The 14568-nt window shown below is 39.2% G+C and overlaps 1 protein-coding gene across 1 annotated transcript; it reads right to left on the bottom strand.

Annotated features, from left to right (window-relative positions):
• Nucleotides 1-13229, bottom strand: LOC112182646 (probable LRR receptor-like serine/threonine-protein kinase At3g47570). The gene is made up of 8 exons (XM_040507183.1): nt 13077-13229; nt 12966-13034; nt 9598-9660; nt 9131-9260; nt 2631-2969; nt 2319-2480; nt 1834-2124; nt 1-65 (listed from the first exon to the last, which is right to left on the bottom strand). Exons 1-8 carry the CDS (start codon nt 13227-13229, stop codon nt 1-3), a joined length of 1272 nt encoding a protein of 423 aa, XP_040363117.1.
• Nucleotides 13230-14568: the final 1339 nt, after the last annotated feature.

Genomic DNA, 14568 nt, shown 5'->3' with positions numbered 1-14568 from the left:
TTAAAAGAAAAGAAATCCTGGTGCAGAGGAGTCGTCGGGTATAAATACCTCATTGGAGTCATCCCCTACAAAAAAAATAAAGAAGAATGACAGTAATTCAGAGAAGTCTTGTCCCGAAGTTAATGATTGCTTAATTTCATATACTGAGAAAGACATTTTTACTAGTAATCATGCAACGATTTCAAAATATGAAATCTCGTCGAGGACAATTATCATTGTAATAGATAGAAATTATATTTGAAGATTTTATATGTTTTTTCATTTATATATATATATATATGTATATTTTTTTTTTTGTGCCCCAGTAAGCCTAAATTCCTGGCTCCGCCACTGTTCAAACAATATCACAAATATTTGTCACTACAACACTACATTAAATATATGGTTAATTTCATTTTACATCTCTGCTTTTTACACTTTATATCAGTTGCTCCCATGCACTTTTAATTTCATCACATATTTCTCTCCAATTTTAATTAATATGATTTAATCATTAGTTTTTCAATCGAATATTTTGTAAATTGAAAAACATGGCTCTGGTGGGCTATCTTGTATGATCAAGATTCACTAACGTTGCATGCAAATTATATCGTAAGTGAGACAAATTTCAAAATATGTCACATAGTAGTTGACAAAAAAATGGTTGGACAAAATTGATTGAAATTAGTACGTACATGCGCACCCATGATGAATTTAAAAGTGCAAGGACACAAATGATTTAGAATGTAATGGTGAAGATGTAAAATGAAATATACCCATAACTCTCACTCACTTTTATTATAGTAAAGGAGAGAAATTTGTGAAGCATATAGAGCAACTCCAACAATTTCCCTATAATTTATGTATTATAGGGAAGCAAAATTTGTGAAGCTTTAGCCTCTTTTTCTTCTCCAACTCCAACATATTCCCTATTTTACAACAATCTCTAAAATCTCCATATTAAAATTTTAGAGTTTGCTGTAAATATAGAGAATTTGGTTTTCTCTTTCTTCACTTTCCCTAAAATAGAGATAGTTATAGGGAATCTGTTAGAGCAAAAGAGGCTTATTTTTCTGTAAAGTAGAGAAAAATTAAAATATGGGGAATCAGTTGGACTGTTGGAGTTGCTCTAAGAAAATTAAAATTACTTGGAGCAGTGTAACCCACGGATCCTATAGTGGAGCTTGATTTATTTTTAGAAACATTATTGCTTAGGTTTGAGGGAGACCTTGCCGGCACACAGTCACCAACGTGTCCAATCACTGCCATGAGCGTTTCGTCCAAAAAAACATTACTTGGCTTGAGATCACCATGAACTCGATCTCATTACGCTATGATTGTGAAGAAAATCCAGTGCACAAGCAACATCAAAGGCGATTTCTAGCTTCTGGATAAGACTTGAGATCTTGGGCGCATCTCTTGCCTCTTTTGTTCTCGTGCTTGGATGCAGCCACACCTCTAAGCTCCGCATGTTCCACAACTAAGAAGGATACCATAATAAACGAGATTCGCAGAACTGATCTTAGCAGAGATTTCAAACATGATGAAATATGGTTTAGACAACATGATCAAATTATTACTAGGAAAACTAATATATCAAACTACAATTAGGATAACCATGCACAAGTTACATCATAGATTAATATTTCACCTGGCGGTAGCCACGGTTTGACCATGACCTCCATGCAGGTGGTTCCTTCATCCTGCGTCGACAAACGATGCAGCTGCTGCATGATCTTGACCTTACACCAACAGTAGGACTATAACTATGTAGCCTATTCAGAAAGTCATCCCTAACGGAATTCAATTCAAATACAACATTATGTATATCCATTCTGCCTCTCGGGGACTCACTGGAACACACAATTCCAATTTCAAATATCGATCTCAAGCACTGCCCAATTTCCGATTTGAATTTCACACTGCATTTACTGGGACGACTGTTGCCTCCTTGAAGAAGCAGTCTTGGATCTGCAATCTCTGAAAATACTCCCTCAAAGTAAGACATACTCACAAATTTATGAAGGTTCAAGCGGTAACTGAACATATCGTCAGTGGATTTCTTTCCTGTAAACATCTCTAACAAGAGAATCCCAAAGCTATACACATCCCCATATGTTGATGCCTCACTTCCCGTTTCATACTCTACAATTTAATTGAAAGTCACTTGCTGTCAGTATATATAATTGCAAATAGTACTAGAGCGTATTGCAAGCTAGAGGTAGATTACATGTGTACATCTATTGTAACATGAAGTGTAAATGTTATTAGCAGTAAAAAAGATTCAACCAGGGAAAAAGGAGAAACAAATTCTGCAGAATATGAAGATAATCATTTACCTGGCGCAACATAGCTAACAGGTCCTCTTAATTTAATGACACTTGGTAGATTTGTAGAAATGTTATTGGGTTTGGAGAGAAATCTTGCTAGTCCAAAGTCAGAAACCCGTCCAGTCAAGTCATTGTCCAAAAGAATATTGCTCGGCTTTAGATCACAATGAACTGTTGGTGTATCACAATGATTATGAAGATAATCCAGTGCACAAGCAACATCAATGGCAATGTCTAGCCTCTGAACAAAACTTAAATTCTTGGGTGCGCTTCTTACCTTTTGTGTTCCAACAGTTGGGTGCAGCTACTCTTCCAAGGTACCATTCTCCATGAACTCATAAACCAGAGCCTTGAAATCATTACCACGAAAATCAATACTCGAACATGAGGTTATAATCTTAACGATGTTGCTATGCCTGATACTTCGCAACACCTCACATTCGGCTATGAAACTCTTCAAAGACCCTTGGTGTAATAAGTTAAATACCTTCACAGCAACAAGTACTTGAGCTCTATCAATAAATACTTTATATACAGACCCAAAAGTACCCACACCAATCAAATTTTCTGAAGAAAACCTATCAGTAGCTTTTAAAAGAGTATTATATGAAACCTGGAAGATGTCCGGATCGTCCCATTTGGTTCCTCTGTCGATGTTTCCTATCAAACAAAGAAATAAACAGGACAGCTATTCGACAGTGATGACTATAATATCAAGTGTAGAATCGCTGTAAATCTGTATATAATTAGGATTTTATTTAATTAGAATATCCTGTAATTATGGAAAAATTGTTTCCTATTAGAGTTAGACTACTCTTTTGTATTTGTATATATATCCCCATTGTGGGATGAATAGATTTATCAAATTAACCCTGAATTGAAGTATTCTTTTCTACTTGGTATCAGAGCCAAGTTCAATCCTTTGAACTTGCGCTGCATCCTTTGAATCCTGAACCCTGAACCCTGAAACCCGAAGAACACCACAAACCGCTGCGTACCACCACCGTTGAAATCAAACCATCCTGAATTTCAAACCACCATCACCCTACCTTTTTTTCCAAAACATTCATATGCATCTTGAAACCCTTGAAAATCCAATCCTGCAAAAATCATGAATTCCTCAATGATGCAATAAGAGAAACAGGCTATGGGGCATTCGGTAACTACCGAATTTTCTGTTATGGCCCAACACAAACAGGGTCCTCCTCCAGGCTTCTCAGGACCTTCTCCACACCATCCTCTAGGTAAACCAAATCCATATGCAAACAAAAGGTGCATTATCTGTGGGGAATTAGGTCATAGCAAGGAGCGGTGCTATGAAGTGATTGGTTACCCTGATTGGTGGGACTTCACCAAGAAACCGCGAAAGAATCTGGGCAAGGCCGCTGTTGCTACTAAAGAGGAAGTTTACCTAGACAATGCCTCCGCTAATGTAGCGCAGTCAAGTATGAAGGGTAAGGTTGCTTTTAATAGTACATGGATAATTGATACAGGTGCATCTGACCATATGACCAATGACCCAAGTTTTGTGAAAAACCTTAGACGTTCCCCTCAAGACGTTGTCTCTACTGCTGATGGTACTCCAACTCCGGTCACAGGAGAAGGTTCTATTGCTTTATTTGATACCTTAACCCTTGAATCTGTCTTAGTTGTTCCATCACTAGCTTATAATCTCCTGTCTGTTGGTCAAGTTATTTTCGCTCTTGCACGTATTATGACCTTCTATCAATCTTTCTGTGTGTTTCAGGACATTCTGACTCGACGGATTCTTGGTTATGGTGTTAAAAGGGGGAAATTATACTATCTGGATCTGACAGAGACTAGAAAGAAACAGAAGCATCTTTTGGGATAAGCTAATCAGATCAACGGGGTAGAGAATGTGAAGGAAGCTGTATGGTTATGGCATCGCCGTTTAGGTCATCTATCCTTTTATTATCTTAAGAAGCTGCAACCTCAATTGTTTTTAGTTGTTAGTGATTTGCATTTCCACTGTGACATCTGTGAACTGGCCAAGAGTCACCGTATTTCATATTCACCAAGTCTTAATAAAAGTCCTGTCCCTTTTATGAAGATTCACTCCGATGTCTGAGGTCCTGCGAAAATTCCTTCTCTTTCTGGAGCTCGGTATTTTGTAACGTTTATTGATGATTGCACTCGCATGACATGGGTGTCATTACTGAAGAATAATAGTGATGTATTTGGAATGTTTACCGAATTTCACAAAATGATGGCAACTCAGTATCAACAATCCATCAGAGTGTTTCAGTCTGACAATGGTGGAGAGTTTGTGAATGGCCCTATGATTGAGTTTTGCGGGTCACATGGAATTCGTCATCAAACCTCCAATTCTTATACTCCTCAACAGAATGGTTTAGCAGAATGGAAGAACAGGTAGTTGATGGAAGTTGTCTGTGCTTCCTTGTTTGGCATGAATGTATCTCGGTCCTATTGGGGCGAAGCAGTGAAATCAGCAGCATATCTTATCAACCGTACTCCTTCCCGGGTGATTGAGTTTCAGAATCCTCATCAGAAGCTTCATACACTTTTGACCATCCCTTCTATGCCTAATTTGGAGCCCCGGGTGTTTGGGTGCACAACTTATGTTCATATTCCTAAGCCTCAACGTAGCAAGCTTGATCCCCGTGCCCGTAAGTGTATATTTATTGGTTATGCTGACTTCCAGAAGGGTTATCGTTGTTATGATCCTCTTACTGGCACTATACATATATCTCTTGATGTCTCATTCTGTGAATCTGAGCCATATTACTCAGGGGGAGCTTCTCAGTCTTCCCTTCAGGGGGAGAGAGGTTATGAAGGGAATCCTTGTTCTATTATTGATTTTGATGTCTTTGAAGACTTGGAAGATTTGGAGGAACGATTTGAAGGTAGAAATTCCGAAACAGAAAATTCGACCGCCGAACAGAGTGTTGTAAATTCCGAAACAGAAAATGCGACTGCCGGACAGAGTGTTGTGAATTCCGAAATAGAGAATGCAACTGCTGAAACTGCCAAACAGAGCATTGTGAATTCCGAGACAGAAGAGACGAATTTTCTGGATAGTTTGAAACAAAATCAAGACATATCCGAAGCTCACACACAAGATATTCCCCCTTCTGCCTCACCAACTGAAGATCCCAGTCAGAATGATACACCTCAGGTACCCCTAAACTTTAATGAGTCTTCTGGGTTAGAAAGTGTCGAACCTAGGAAATCACAAAGGGTTACCAAGGGAATTCCTAAGAAATATTATGAACCAGATATCAAAGCCAAAGCTAAATACCCTATAGCTAATTTTATGTCTAACCATAGGATTTCTGGGTCACATGCACTTGTTGTTGATCAATTATCTACTGTATCTATTCCTAGTAACGTGCAGGATGCATTGACGAATCCAAAATGGACCAAGGTGATGAATGAAGAATTGGAAGCTCTTCAGAAAAATGCAACATGGGAGCTAGTACCTATGCCGGTTGGAAAGAAGACTATAGGATGTCGTTGGGTATTTACTGTGAAGCTTAATGCAGATGAAACTATTAATAGATACAAAGCGAGGTTGGTTGCCAAAGGATATACACAACGCTATGGGATTGATTATGAGGAGACTTTTGCACCTGTGGCAAAGATTAATACTGTCCGAATTCTAATCTCACTTGCAGCAAACAAAGATTGGCCCTTGCACCAGTTTGATGTGAAGAATGCGTTTCTTAATGGGAATTTGGAGGAAGAAGTGTACATGGATATGCCCCCAGGTGTTAAGAATTACCCAAGTTATGTTGGCAAGGTGTGTAAATTGAAGAAGTCTTTGTATGGCCTAAAGCAGTCTCCAAGAGCTTGGTTTGGAAGATTTTCAAAGTCCATGAAAACCTTTGGATATAGACAGAGCAATTCTGACCATACCTTGTTCATCAAGCACAAGAATGGTAAGATTACAGCTCTTATTGTGTATGTTGATGACATGATTGTTACAGGGGATGATCCGAATGAGATAAATGAATTGCAAAAGAATTTGTCAAAGGAGTTTGAAATGAAGGATCTGGGACAACTGAAGTATTTTTTGGGTATTGAAGTTGCAAGGTCTAAGAAGGGGATTTCACTTTCACAGAAGAAATATGTTCTTGATTTACTTGCTGAAACGGGGATGCTGGACTGCCGACCCATCGAGACACCCATTGAGATGAATCACGGACTTGCTATCTATCTTGATCAAGTTCCAACTGATAAAGGGAGGTATCAACGTCTTGTAGGAAGGTTGATTTATTTTTCACATACTAGACATGATATTGCTTATGCTGTGAGTGTTGTTAGTCAATTTATGCATTGTCTTAGTGAAGAGCATATGGATGCAGTCTTTCATATTTTGAGGTACTTGAAGAGGGCGCCAGGTAAAGGGTTACTGTTTCAGAAAAAAATATGAATTGGAAGTTGTTGGGTACACAGATGCAGATTGGGCTGGTGATAAAACGGACAGACGTTCTACATCTGGGTACTTCACTTTTGTTGGAGGAAACCTTGTCACTTGGCGTAGCAAAAAGCAAAAAGTCGTTGCCAGATCAAACGCAGAAGCTGAGTTCCGTGGTATGGCACATGGAGTATGTGAAATATTGTGGATTCGTAATGTCTTGAAGGACCTGGGTTACAAGCTTAAAAAGCCTATGGATTTGCATTATGATAATACAGCTGCCATTGAGATTGCACATAATCCAGTTCAGCATGATAGAACAAAGCATGTGGAGGTTGACAGTCATTTTATTAAAGAAAATCTTGACAGAAAGGTTATTCGCTTTCCATTTGTAAACTCAAAGGAGCAATTAGCTGATGTTCTTACTAAAGGAGTGTCCAGGAAGGTATTTGACGTACAGCTCGGTTGACAAGTTGGGCATGATAGACATCTATGCACCAACTTGAGGGGGAGTGTAGAATCGCTGTAAATCTGTATGTAATTAGGATTTTATTTAATTAGAATATCCTGTAATTATGGAAAAATTGTTTCCTATTAGAGTTAGACTACTCCTTTGTATTTGTATATATATCCCCATTGTGGGATGAATAGATTTATCGAATTAACCCTGAATTGAAGTATTCTTCTCTACTTCAAGCAGCTACGTACTAGACAATGGGCTGTACGTTTATAGATTAGTAACTATACTGCATGATATATAGGAGAGGAAGAGCGAACCTGCTTAACAATTTCTGGGTTTGACTTGCTTTTCCAAAAACGATGTGCATCCAATTAATTGGCAACTTCACTTGAAGACCAAAAGTACCAAATGAAAGAGGGATCAAAGAAATATCCAAGAAAAGAGAAGTTAGATGAGCTGAAAGGCGAAGTAAAGCAATCACCTAATTACTTAGCAGAGCCTTCTACCATTGCCGACTTATAACTCGTTCAGGGAGTATTTTTGGAAAGCCACCACCTGGAATCTCTACAACTTGTTCAGGGAAGATTCTTTGAAACAAAAGTACCAAATGAAATAGCAAAGAAATATCCAAAAAGCACCATATAACTATTTGGTGACTATAACATCAAGCAGGTACTAGACAATGGACGTACTGTTTATAGAATAATAACCATAGCAGATGAAATTTGGTTGTGAAATTGGTTTGTTTCCTTTGGAGGCATATGCATATATGACTACTAGTTTATGTATAGGGGAGGTAGAAACTGCTTAACACTTTCTGCTTGATCACTTGCTTTTCCAAAGATGATTTTCTTGGATCCAATTGGCAACTTCATTTGAAGGTTGGAAATTGGGACAGACAAAAGTACCAAATGAAAATAGCAAAGAAATATCCAAGAAGGAGAAGTTAGCCAGCTGAGCGAAAAGAGAAGTAAAGCTGTGTATGATTCTTCGAAAGCCACCAGCTCATTACTAAAAGCCTTCTATTGTCAACTTCAAACAGTCTAGATTACAACACAGTGAAAAGAATGGTAGCTAAAAGAAATTAGATAATTCTGTTTTGTCGAGCCCTGCTTTGGTCTCTGGTTTGATGAGTCTCAAATTAAAAGTATCTGCAATCTCAATAGGTCCTAACTGAAAGATCGACAAATTAAAGAAAGAAATGGAGACATCATCGACTCCATGTATCAGCACCAAGAATTCAAATGAACAACAAAACAATTGGGGAAAGAAAAAACGAGTATAGAACACAAGTGCCATCACAAAACAGTAAAGAAAAGTTTTACCCGAAAATCACCTACCAAATTAATACAAGATGCAGCAGTCACTACCACAAATGTTGGCTTTAGACACCATAACAAATAGTGTGAGTTGGGCCTTTGGGCACCAATGATTGGTCTCTATAACCAATAGCCACGGTTCAGTTACCAAAATTGCTGATCTTTTCTATTGCTGGCGTGACAAGTACCTATAGACTCACCATTACAATGCATGGTGCCTACCAATGTGGGTCCCACGTACTCAAACAATTCACCAATCAAGTCTTTGGTGACTACATGTATTTCAATTTTAAAAAAAAATATCAATACAAATTTAATTAATTTGAATATTTAAATACAAATTGACTCTAAACTTTTCAAAGTTGATAATTGTTTCTTCTTTCATCTGAAACAAATTATTGCTCTCGTCTCTCTTGGTCTGAACTGCAACAGATCTTTCTCCTGCAACCCATACATTTAGGATGAAACTAAAAACAAAATTGATAAGCAATGAGAAACAAATAGTAGTACAAAAGACTCGTACCTTCTTGGGATTTAGCAAATAATCATACAATGTCTTCTCCTCCCACATCACATCCATGTTCTTGTTACCAGCAGAATAGAAGCATCCAAGGGTTGTTCCATAGCAGCAGAATAGGATTACCAGCATAAGGGCACATTGAAGCGCCCTGTAATCTCCCTGAACTATCACGTACAACTACCCCTGTAACAACTTTAGCATTCTTGGGACTGCACCCTGCATCGAAATTAATATTCAACATTGATTCAGGTTTCTGCAATAATCTTCAAAATTATGGAGTAAAAGTTCTCAAAAGCTATATAGAAAAAAGTGTGTAAAAATAGAACACTCATACTTGCTATTAGCATTCTCTATTTACATAACCGTTAACAAAAAGAAAGGTCTTTTGATATAAGCTCAGATCTTTTTTTTATTAAACTGTATATATACAACATATACAATTTTAGTCAGCAGGTGTTTCGAAGACCACAATTAAGATAGGACATTCACTTAGGAACTCACACATATGTTTTTCTCTCCATCGCTTAATTTTTCACAAAATCAAAACCACTTTACTTTTCAAAAAATTCATTGTTAAAATATGACATTACCTGCACAAATGCACCAACTTGAATAGGTTTGTCACAGCTTGCCACAACAGAGGAGGCAACTCCCTGAAACATATTAAATAAACACATTATTTCCTGAATCAAAAGTAAATTATTCTTCACAATAAACCATAGGTTCAAATCTATCTCTTGAAAAAACACAACCAGCTCAAAGAAAACACCTTACAACATCATTGAACTTTCTGTTCAGGTCTAAAATTGGAAAAGAAGTCTGCCTTATTGACTGATAACTCAAATTGCTGGAGCAATGAGAGCATTGCAATTTACATAAAGTAATATGACATTTTCAAAGTCTTTTTTTTTTTGATCAAATGAGTGCATTCATACGGAAGATGTTACAAGCGGTATGAACGATACAATCTGGAGCCACTAATGGGTCACTTATAACAAGAGTCAAACCAAAAGGCCTGAACATAACTTCCTAATAGAGCTACCAAATCTCCGGTACACCATGAGACAAGAAAATGGTCCTATCGACCAAGAAGACGCATAATCCGACAAACTGCCAAACAAAGTTGGTAAGAAAACGTCGGCATTCCAACTGGGTAGCAGCTCTAAGCCCATGAAGGATTGACAAATGCTCGAGTCAACTCCGCCTCCTGAGAAGTGAATACATGTGATAGTTGCAGGTGTAATAGCATCATCACTCGATCAGCGGTGTATTGTAATCAGCCACAAGCACGACCACAAAGGATCAAAGAAAAGCAAAACACATAAACAAACAACAGAACAACAACAAGCAACGAAAAATAAAAGGAGATGCAGCACTTCTCCTGGGCCAACACAACCAGGCCCAAAACTGGGTGGCCCTCGGGACAAGGCCAGGGCCCAATTCAGGACAGCCCCGCCCTACCTCAGTAACCCAGCCCAACCCCAGGAGCTCTCCAGCCTCTGCTACCATCGAAACTACCTTATGCCGCCCCTCAGAACCTCCACCAACACTGCCATCAGTTGTCGATCAAGGCCAACAGGCCCAACCATCGAAGCCTCCCTTTCCAGATCCACAGCCCACCACACCTTACATCACCCAACCCCTGGAACAGCTCACTGAAACCTGACTGAGAATCCGACCTGACATCAGATCACTAGAGATCCTCAATACAAACAGCTACGCGCCCAGACAAGTTCGATCTAAAACAAGAGGACATCAGATCGGGACATAGAACCCCCCAAACCCTCCTCAAACCCACCGCTGCGTTCTGATCTCCCTTCCTTCACAGCCGACGGCGGATCAGCAACTGACACACACACACTCTTCCTAACCACACCAAACACCAACCTGAGATGGTAGACAAAGGCTAGAGCCAAGCAAAAATGGCCGCCTCCAGACAAATCCTCTTCTGCCACTGCGTCTCAGCCGGGAGAGAACCCCACACTCTCACTGTTTTTCCTTTTTTTCAAGGCGCGTTCTAGGCGCATGTATCGTTATTTTGGTGGTTGGAATTGACATTTTCAAAGTCAAAACTGCTATGCTACTGAACTGTAAGAGTCTGAAACTAATTTTCTGAGCAAAGATGCATCAACTAGAACACATATATCTAACTAGTCCAGCTTTGTCCCAGCTAGCTAAAAATCTTCAGAATACTAAAGCTAACCATTATAACTATACACACTAGTTATTTAGCCCGAGCGACAAAATGAATGAAGGTTGGAACAAAAAAAAAAAAACCATTCCACATAATAGTCTATACATGATATATGAATTAGTCTGTGAGGCATTATAGATAGCTTTTCCTTTTCTTACCTTAATTACACAATAGTATGATCGCCCTTATTCCCTAATGCGACGTCCTATCGTGTAATCTCTAGTGCTACAAAAGAATGGAATTTGTGTCCAGGCAAAATGAAAAACATACGCAGTCAGTCATAAGCAAATGCAACCAGGACAATTGAAGATCATACATCACAATTAGACACATGTGTAAACCTCGGACCCAGTGCACTAGCATGGTTCCAGTAGTCAGGCATTCATTTGAAATTCGAAATTGGGGGTTTCAGAGATACAGAGAACTTGAAGTAGGAGACAACAAACAATCACCCACAGAAAAGCATATGGATAGGGTAGTAAACAAACACCCATAGAAAAATGAAGCGCCAAGTAGAAAAAGATCGAAGCCAAGATGAGAGGAACGTACTGGTAAAGATTCTGATCGAAGACTTGAGGATTTGATGATATTACGCGATGGATCAATCGAAAAAAGAGGCCATAAACTACCTTTGTCATTGTGGAATCAACTCTTGAATTTGAAAACTAGGCATAAACCTCGTAGTCGATTACCTGATTCGAACCCTTTTACTTTGTTTCTTCTGCAACTCTAGATTTGGATCCGCAAGGTGAGAAATGTGTTTGCCAAGGCCTTTCTTTTAGAGGCTATTTCCAGACTTTGGTGACACTCCAATTAACAAGGACCCACCACAACATACATACTATTTTGGTATTAGTGACAACTTTTAATATTAAAAAATTATCAAGGCCACTGCTATTATGAAAAGAGAGAGATTAGTAAACAATGAGACATGTTTCTCACCATTCTCTAAATCGTGGGGAATAATGGTATCTATTGCCTAGTTTTGTGGTAGTGAGTATCATCCAGACAAATTTCTTCATTCACTGTATTAGATTGAAAAAGAAAGAGATACAAGAAGCATCCAGCATACAACATATATATAAAAGCCTTCTCTAAACAGTAAAAACGTAAGTGGTTCTAGCCAAGAAAATTGTCCCTAATGGACTGCAATTAAGATACAACATTACTGATATCCTTTTGGTTATTTGTTAGCAACTCGGCAGAACAGGCAATTCCAATTCCAAATATCAAAGTCAATCACTCTTCAAGTTTCTGTTCTCTCACGCCGGATTGGTTGGGAGCTTCATCGACAATATTGGTGATGCCTCCTTGACGAAAGTAGTGAATCATTATTTGTAGAGAAAAATCTAGTCACCGTCCCCAAACTATGCTGCCAAGGCCAATTTGATACCCGAACTCTTAAAAGTATCAATGTGATACCCAAAGACCTAAATTGACATCAACGTGATACTTCCGTCTAAAATTTTTGACGGTGCCATACGTTTGCTGACGTGGCAAGCACGTGGAGACAAAAAGAAAGTTAAATGACTAATTTACCCTTTTGTGTTTGTTAATTCATTTTTCTTTTCTTTTCATTTCTTCTTCTTCTTCTGGGATTTTGTTCGGCTAATTTTGTTCTAGCCAAACCACCGCAAGCTCGGCCACCACATTTCCTTACTTACTTGACGACGTCATCAGCCACCAGCCACCAGCCACCACCACCCACCCCAAAATGGATTCCAATTTCGGCCTCGAACGCGAGCTTGGCCCAATGACAGTTACCGCCCCAATCCCAATCTGAGCCCCGACGGCCTTGAAAACCCCAATCTCAATCAGTAGGCGATGAGTTTCCTATTCAAAAAAGGCGAAAGAGTTGCAGGTCGATGAGGTCACATTTGGATTCTGGAGTCTGGGATCTGAGCCGAGAGCAAGGCAACAAGCTTCCCCACAGCCGGTTTTGCGGGGAGGAACATCAAGGATGCCAAGAGGACCAAAGTTGACCTCAATTGCGCCTATTACACCTGCAAGCAGAGTTGGGGTTTGCATTTCGCCTTCTGTTTGAGACGCGGTTTCGGCTACCATGATGATGGCGAACCCACTGTCAGGGCTTATGTGTGCGACAATGGACATGTCTCCGGGGCCTGGACCTACTTGCCATTGTATGCCTAATGGAAACCGACTACCCCTTTTGTTTCAATCTCAGTTGTTTTTCATTTAAGAGCATTGTGTCTTTTTTATTGTTATTTTTGTTTCTTTTCAGTAAGAGTGTGTGGTGATTTGCGTTTGTTCATCTTCGAGTGACGTAGGATGCAGAGAAATGTTGTAAGATTTGGTTCATACCTTCAGTGTTTATCTTAATAGATTTGAATTCAATTATTCCGACTGATAATCACTCTATATGCTTTGTTCTTGCAATTGCAGAACTTGCCAATATGGTTAGTCCTAAAGCTCTTGTTGAATTGGATGGTTTGGTGCTTTGCTATGTGTGTATTTTTATTATAGTCTCACAGTTGGCTTTGGATAATTGGATGACTCCCATTTTCCATTGCGCCAATCTTGATGAACCCTCAGCTTCAAAACTGGGTAATCAAGCTCTTGCCCAGTAGTCTCGAAAAACAGATTGATGCCCAGAACCATTTTCCTCCGACGAAATTGTACTGACCCACCACCCATCAAGATCGTAAGCATCGATCCTATTACCCACATGAAAGTGATGAAACATAGCATTAGCCTCCCTGATTTCCAGCGGCAATGTACTGGATCACATAGTTGGTGCCCATGTTTGCAACGACTGTGGCCTCGTAGTACAAGCCCAAAAAGCCTTTGAGTTTTCTGCAAACTTCGACCTGGTCGCCTCTTTGGAACGAAAAGTATACCATTTGCGGAATCGGAAGGAATGAATTGAAATCGGAGAGAGTGAAATAGCAACTTATTGCTCTGTTTGTTCCTCTAGGAATTAGGGAGACCTAATTTTCTAATTTCTATCTCTAGATTTTCTACTAGAACTATAATTTGATTGGGTTTCAATGTCGAAGAATGAGAGTTGCTGAGGGTTGTGAAGAAGAAGAAGAAGAAGAGGAGAGAGAGAGAGGGTCGGGGAGAGAGAGAGAGCCATCTCTCTATTCAAATGTTCATGATCTTTTTTTTTTGGATTAATTTCATTTTGCCCCCTCCAACTTTAGGTCGAAAATCATGTTAGTCCCTGATCTTTTTTTTTAATCAAGATCACCCCTACACTTTCAATATTCCTCTTCCGTATCCAATCCTCATAACTCCATCCAATTTTCCCGTCAAATAGTGACGTGGCACCGACATCATGGCCCAGTTTTCAGCTTTTCAACCAATAAAAAGAGCAAAATGGACATTTTTCACCCCACCAACACCC

The sequence above is a fragment of the Rosa chinensis genome, chromosome 1 (assembly GCF_002994745.2).
Source record: "Rosa chinensis cultivar Old Blush chromosome 1, RchiOBHm-V2, whole genome shotgun sequence".
Lineage (NCBI taxonomy): Eukaryota > Viridiplantae > Streptophyta > Magnoliopsida > Rosales > Rosaceae > Rosa > Rosa chinensis.
This window is presented reverse-complemented; position numbering and strand designations above follow the sequence as displayed.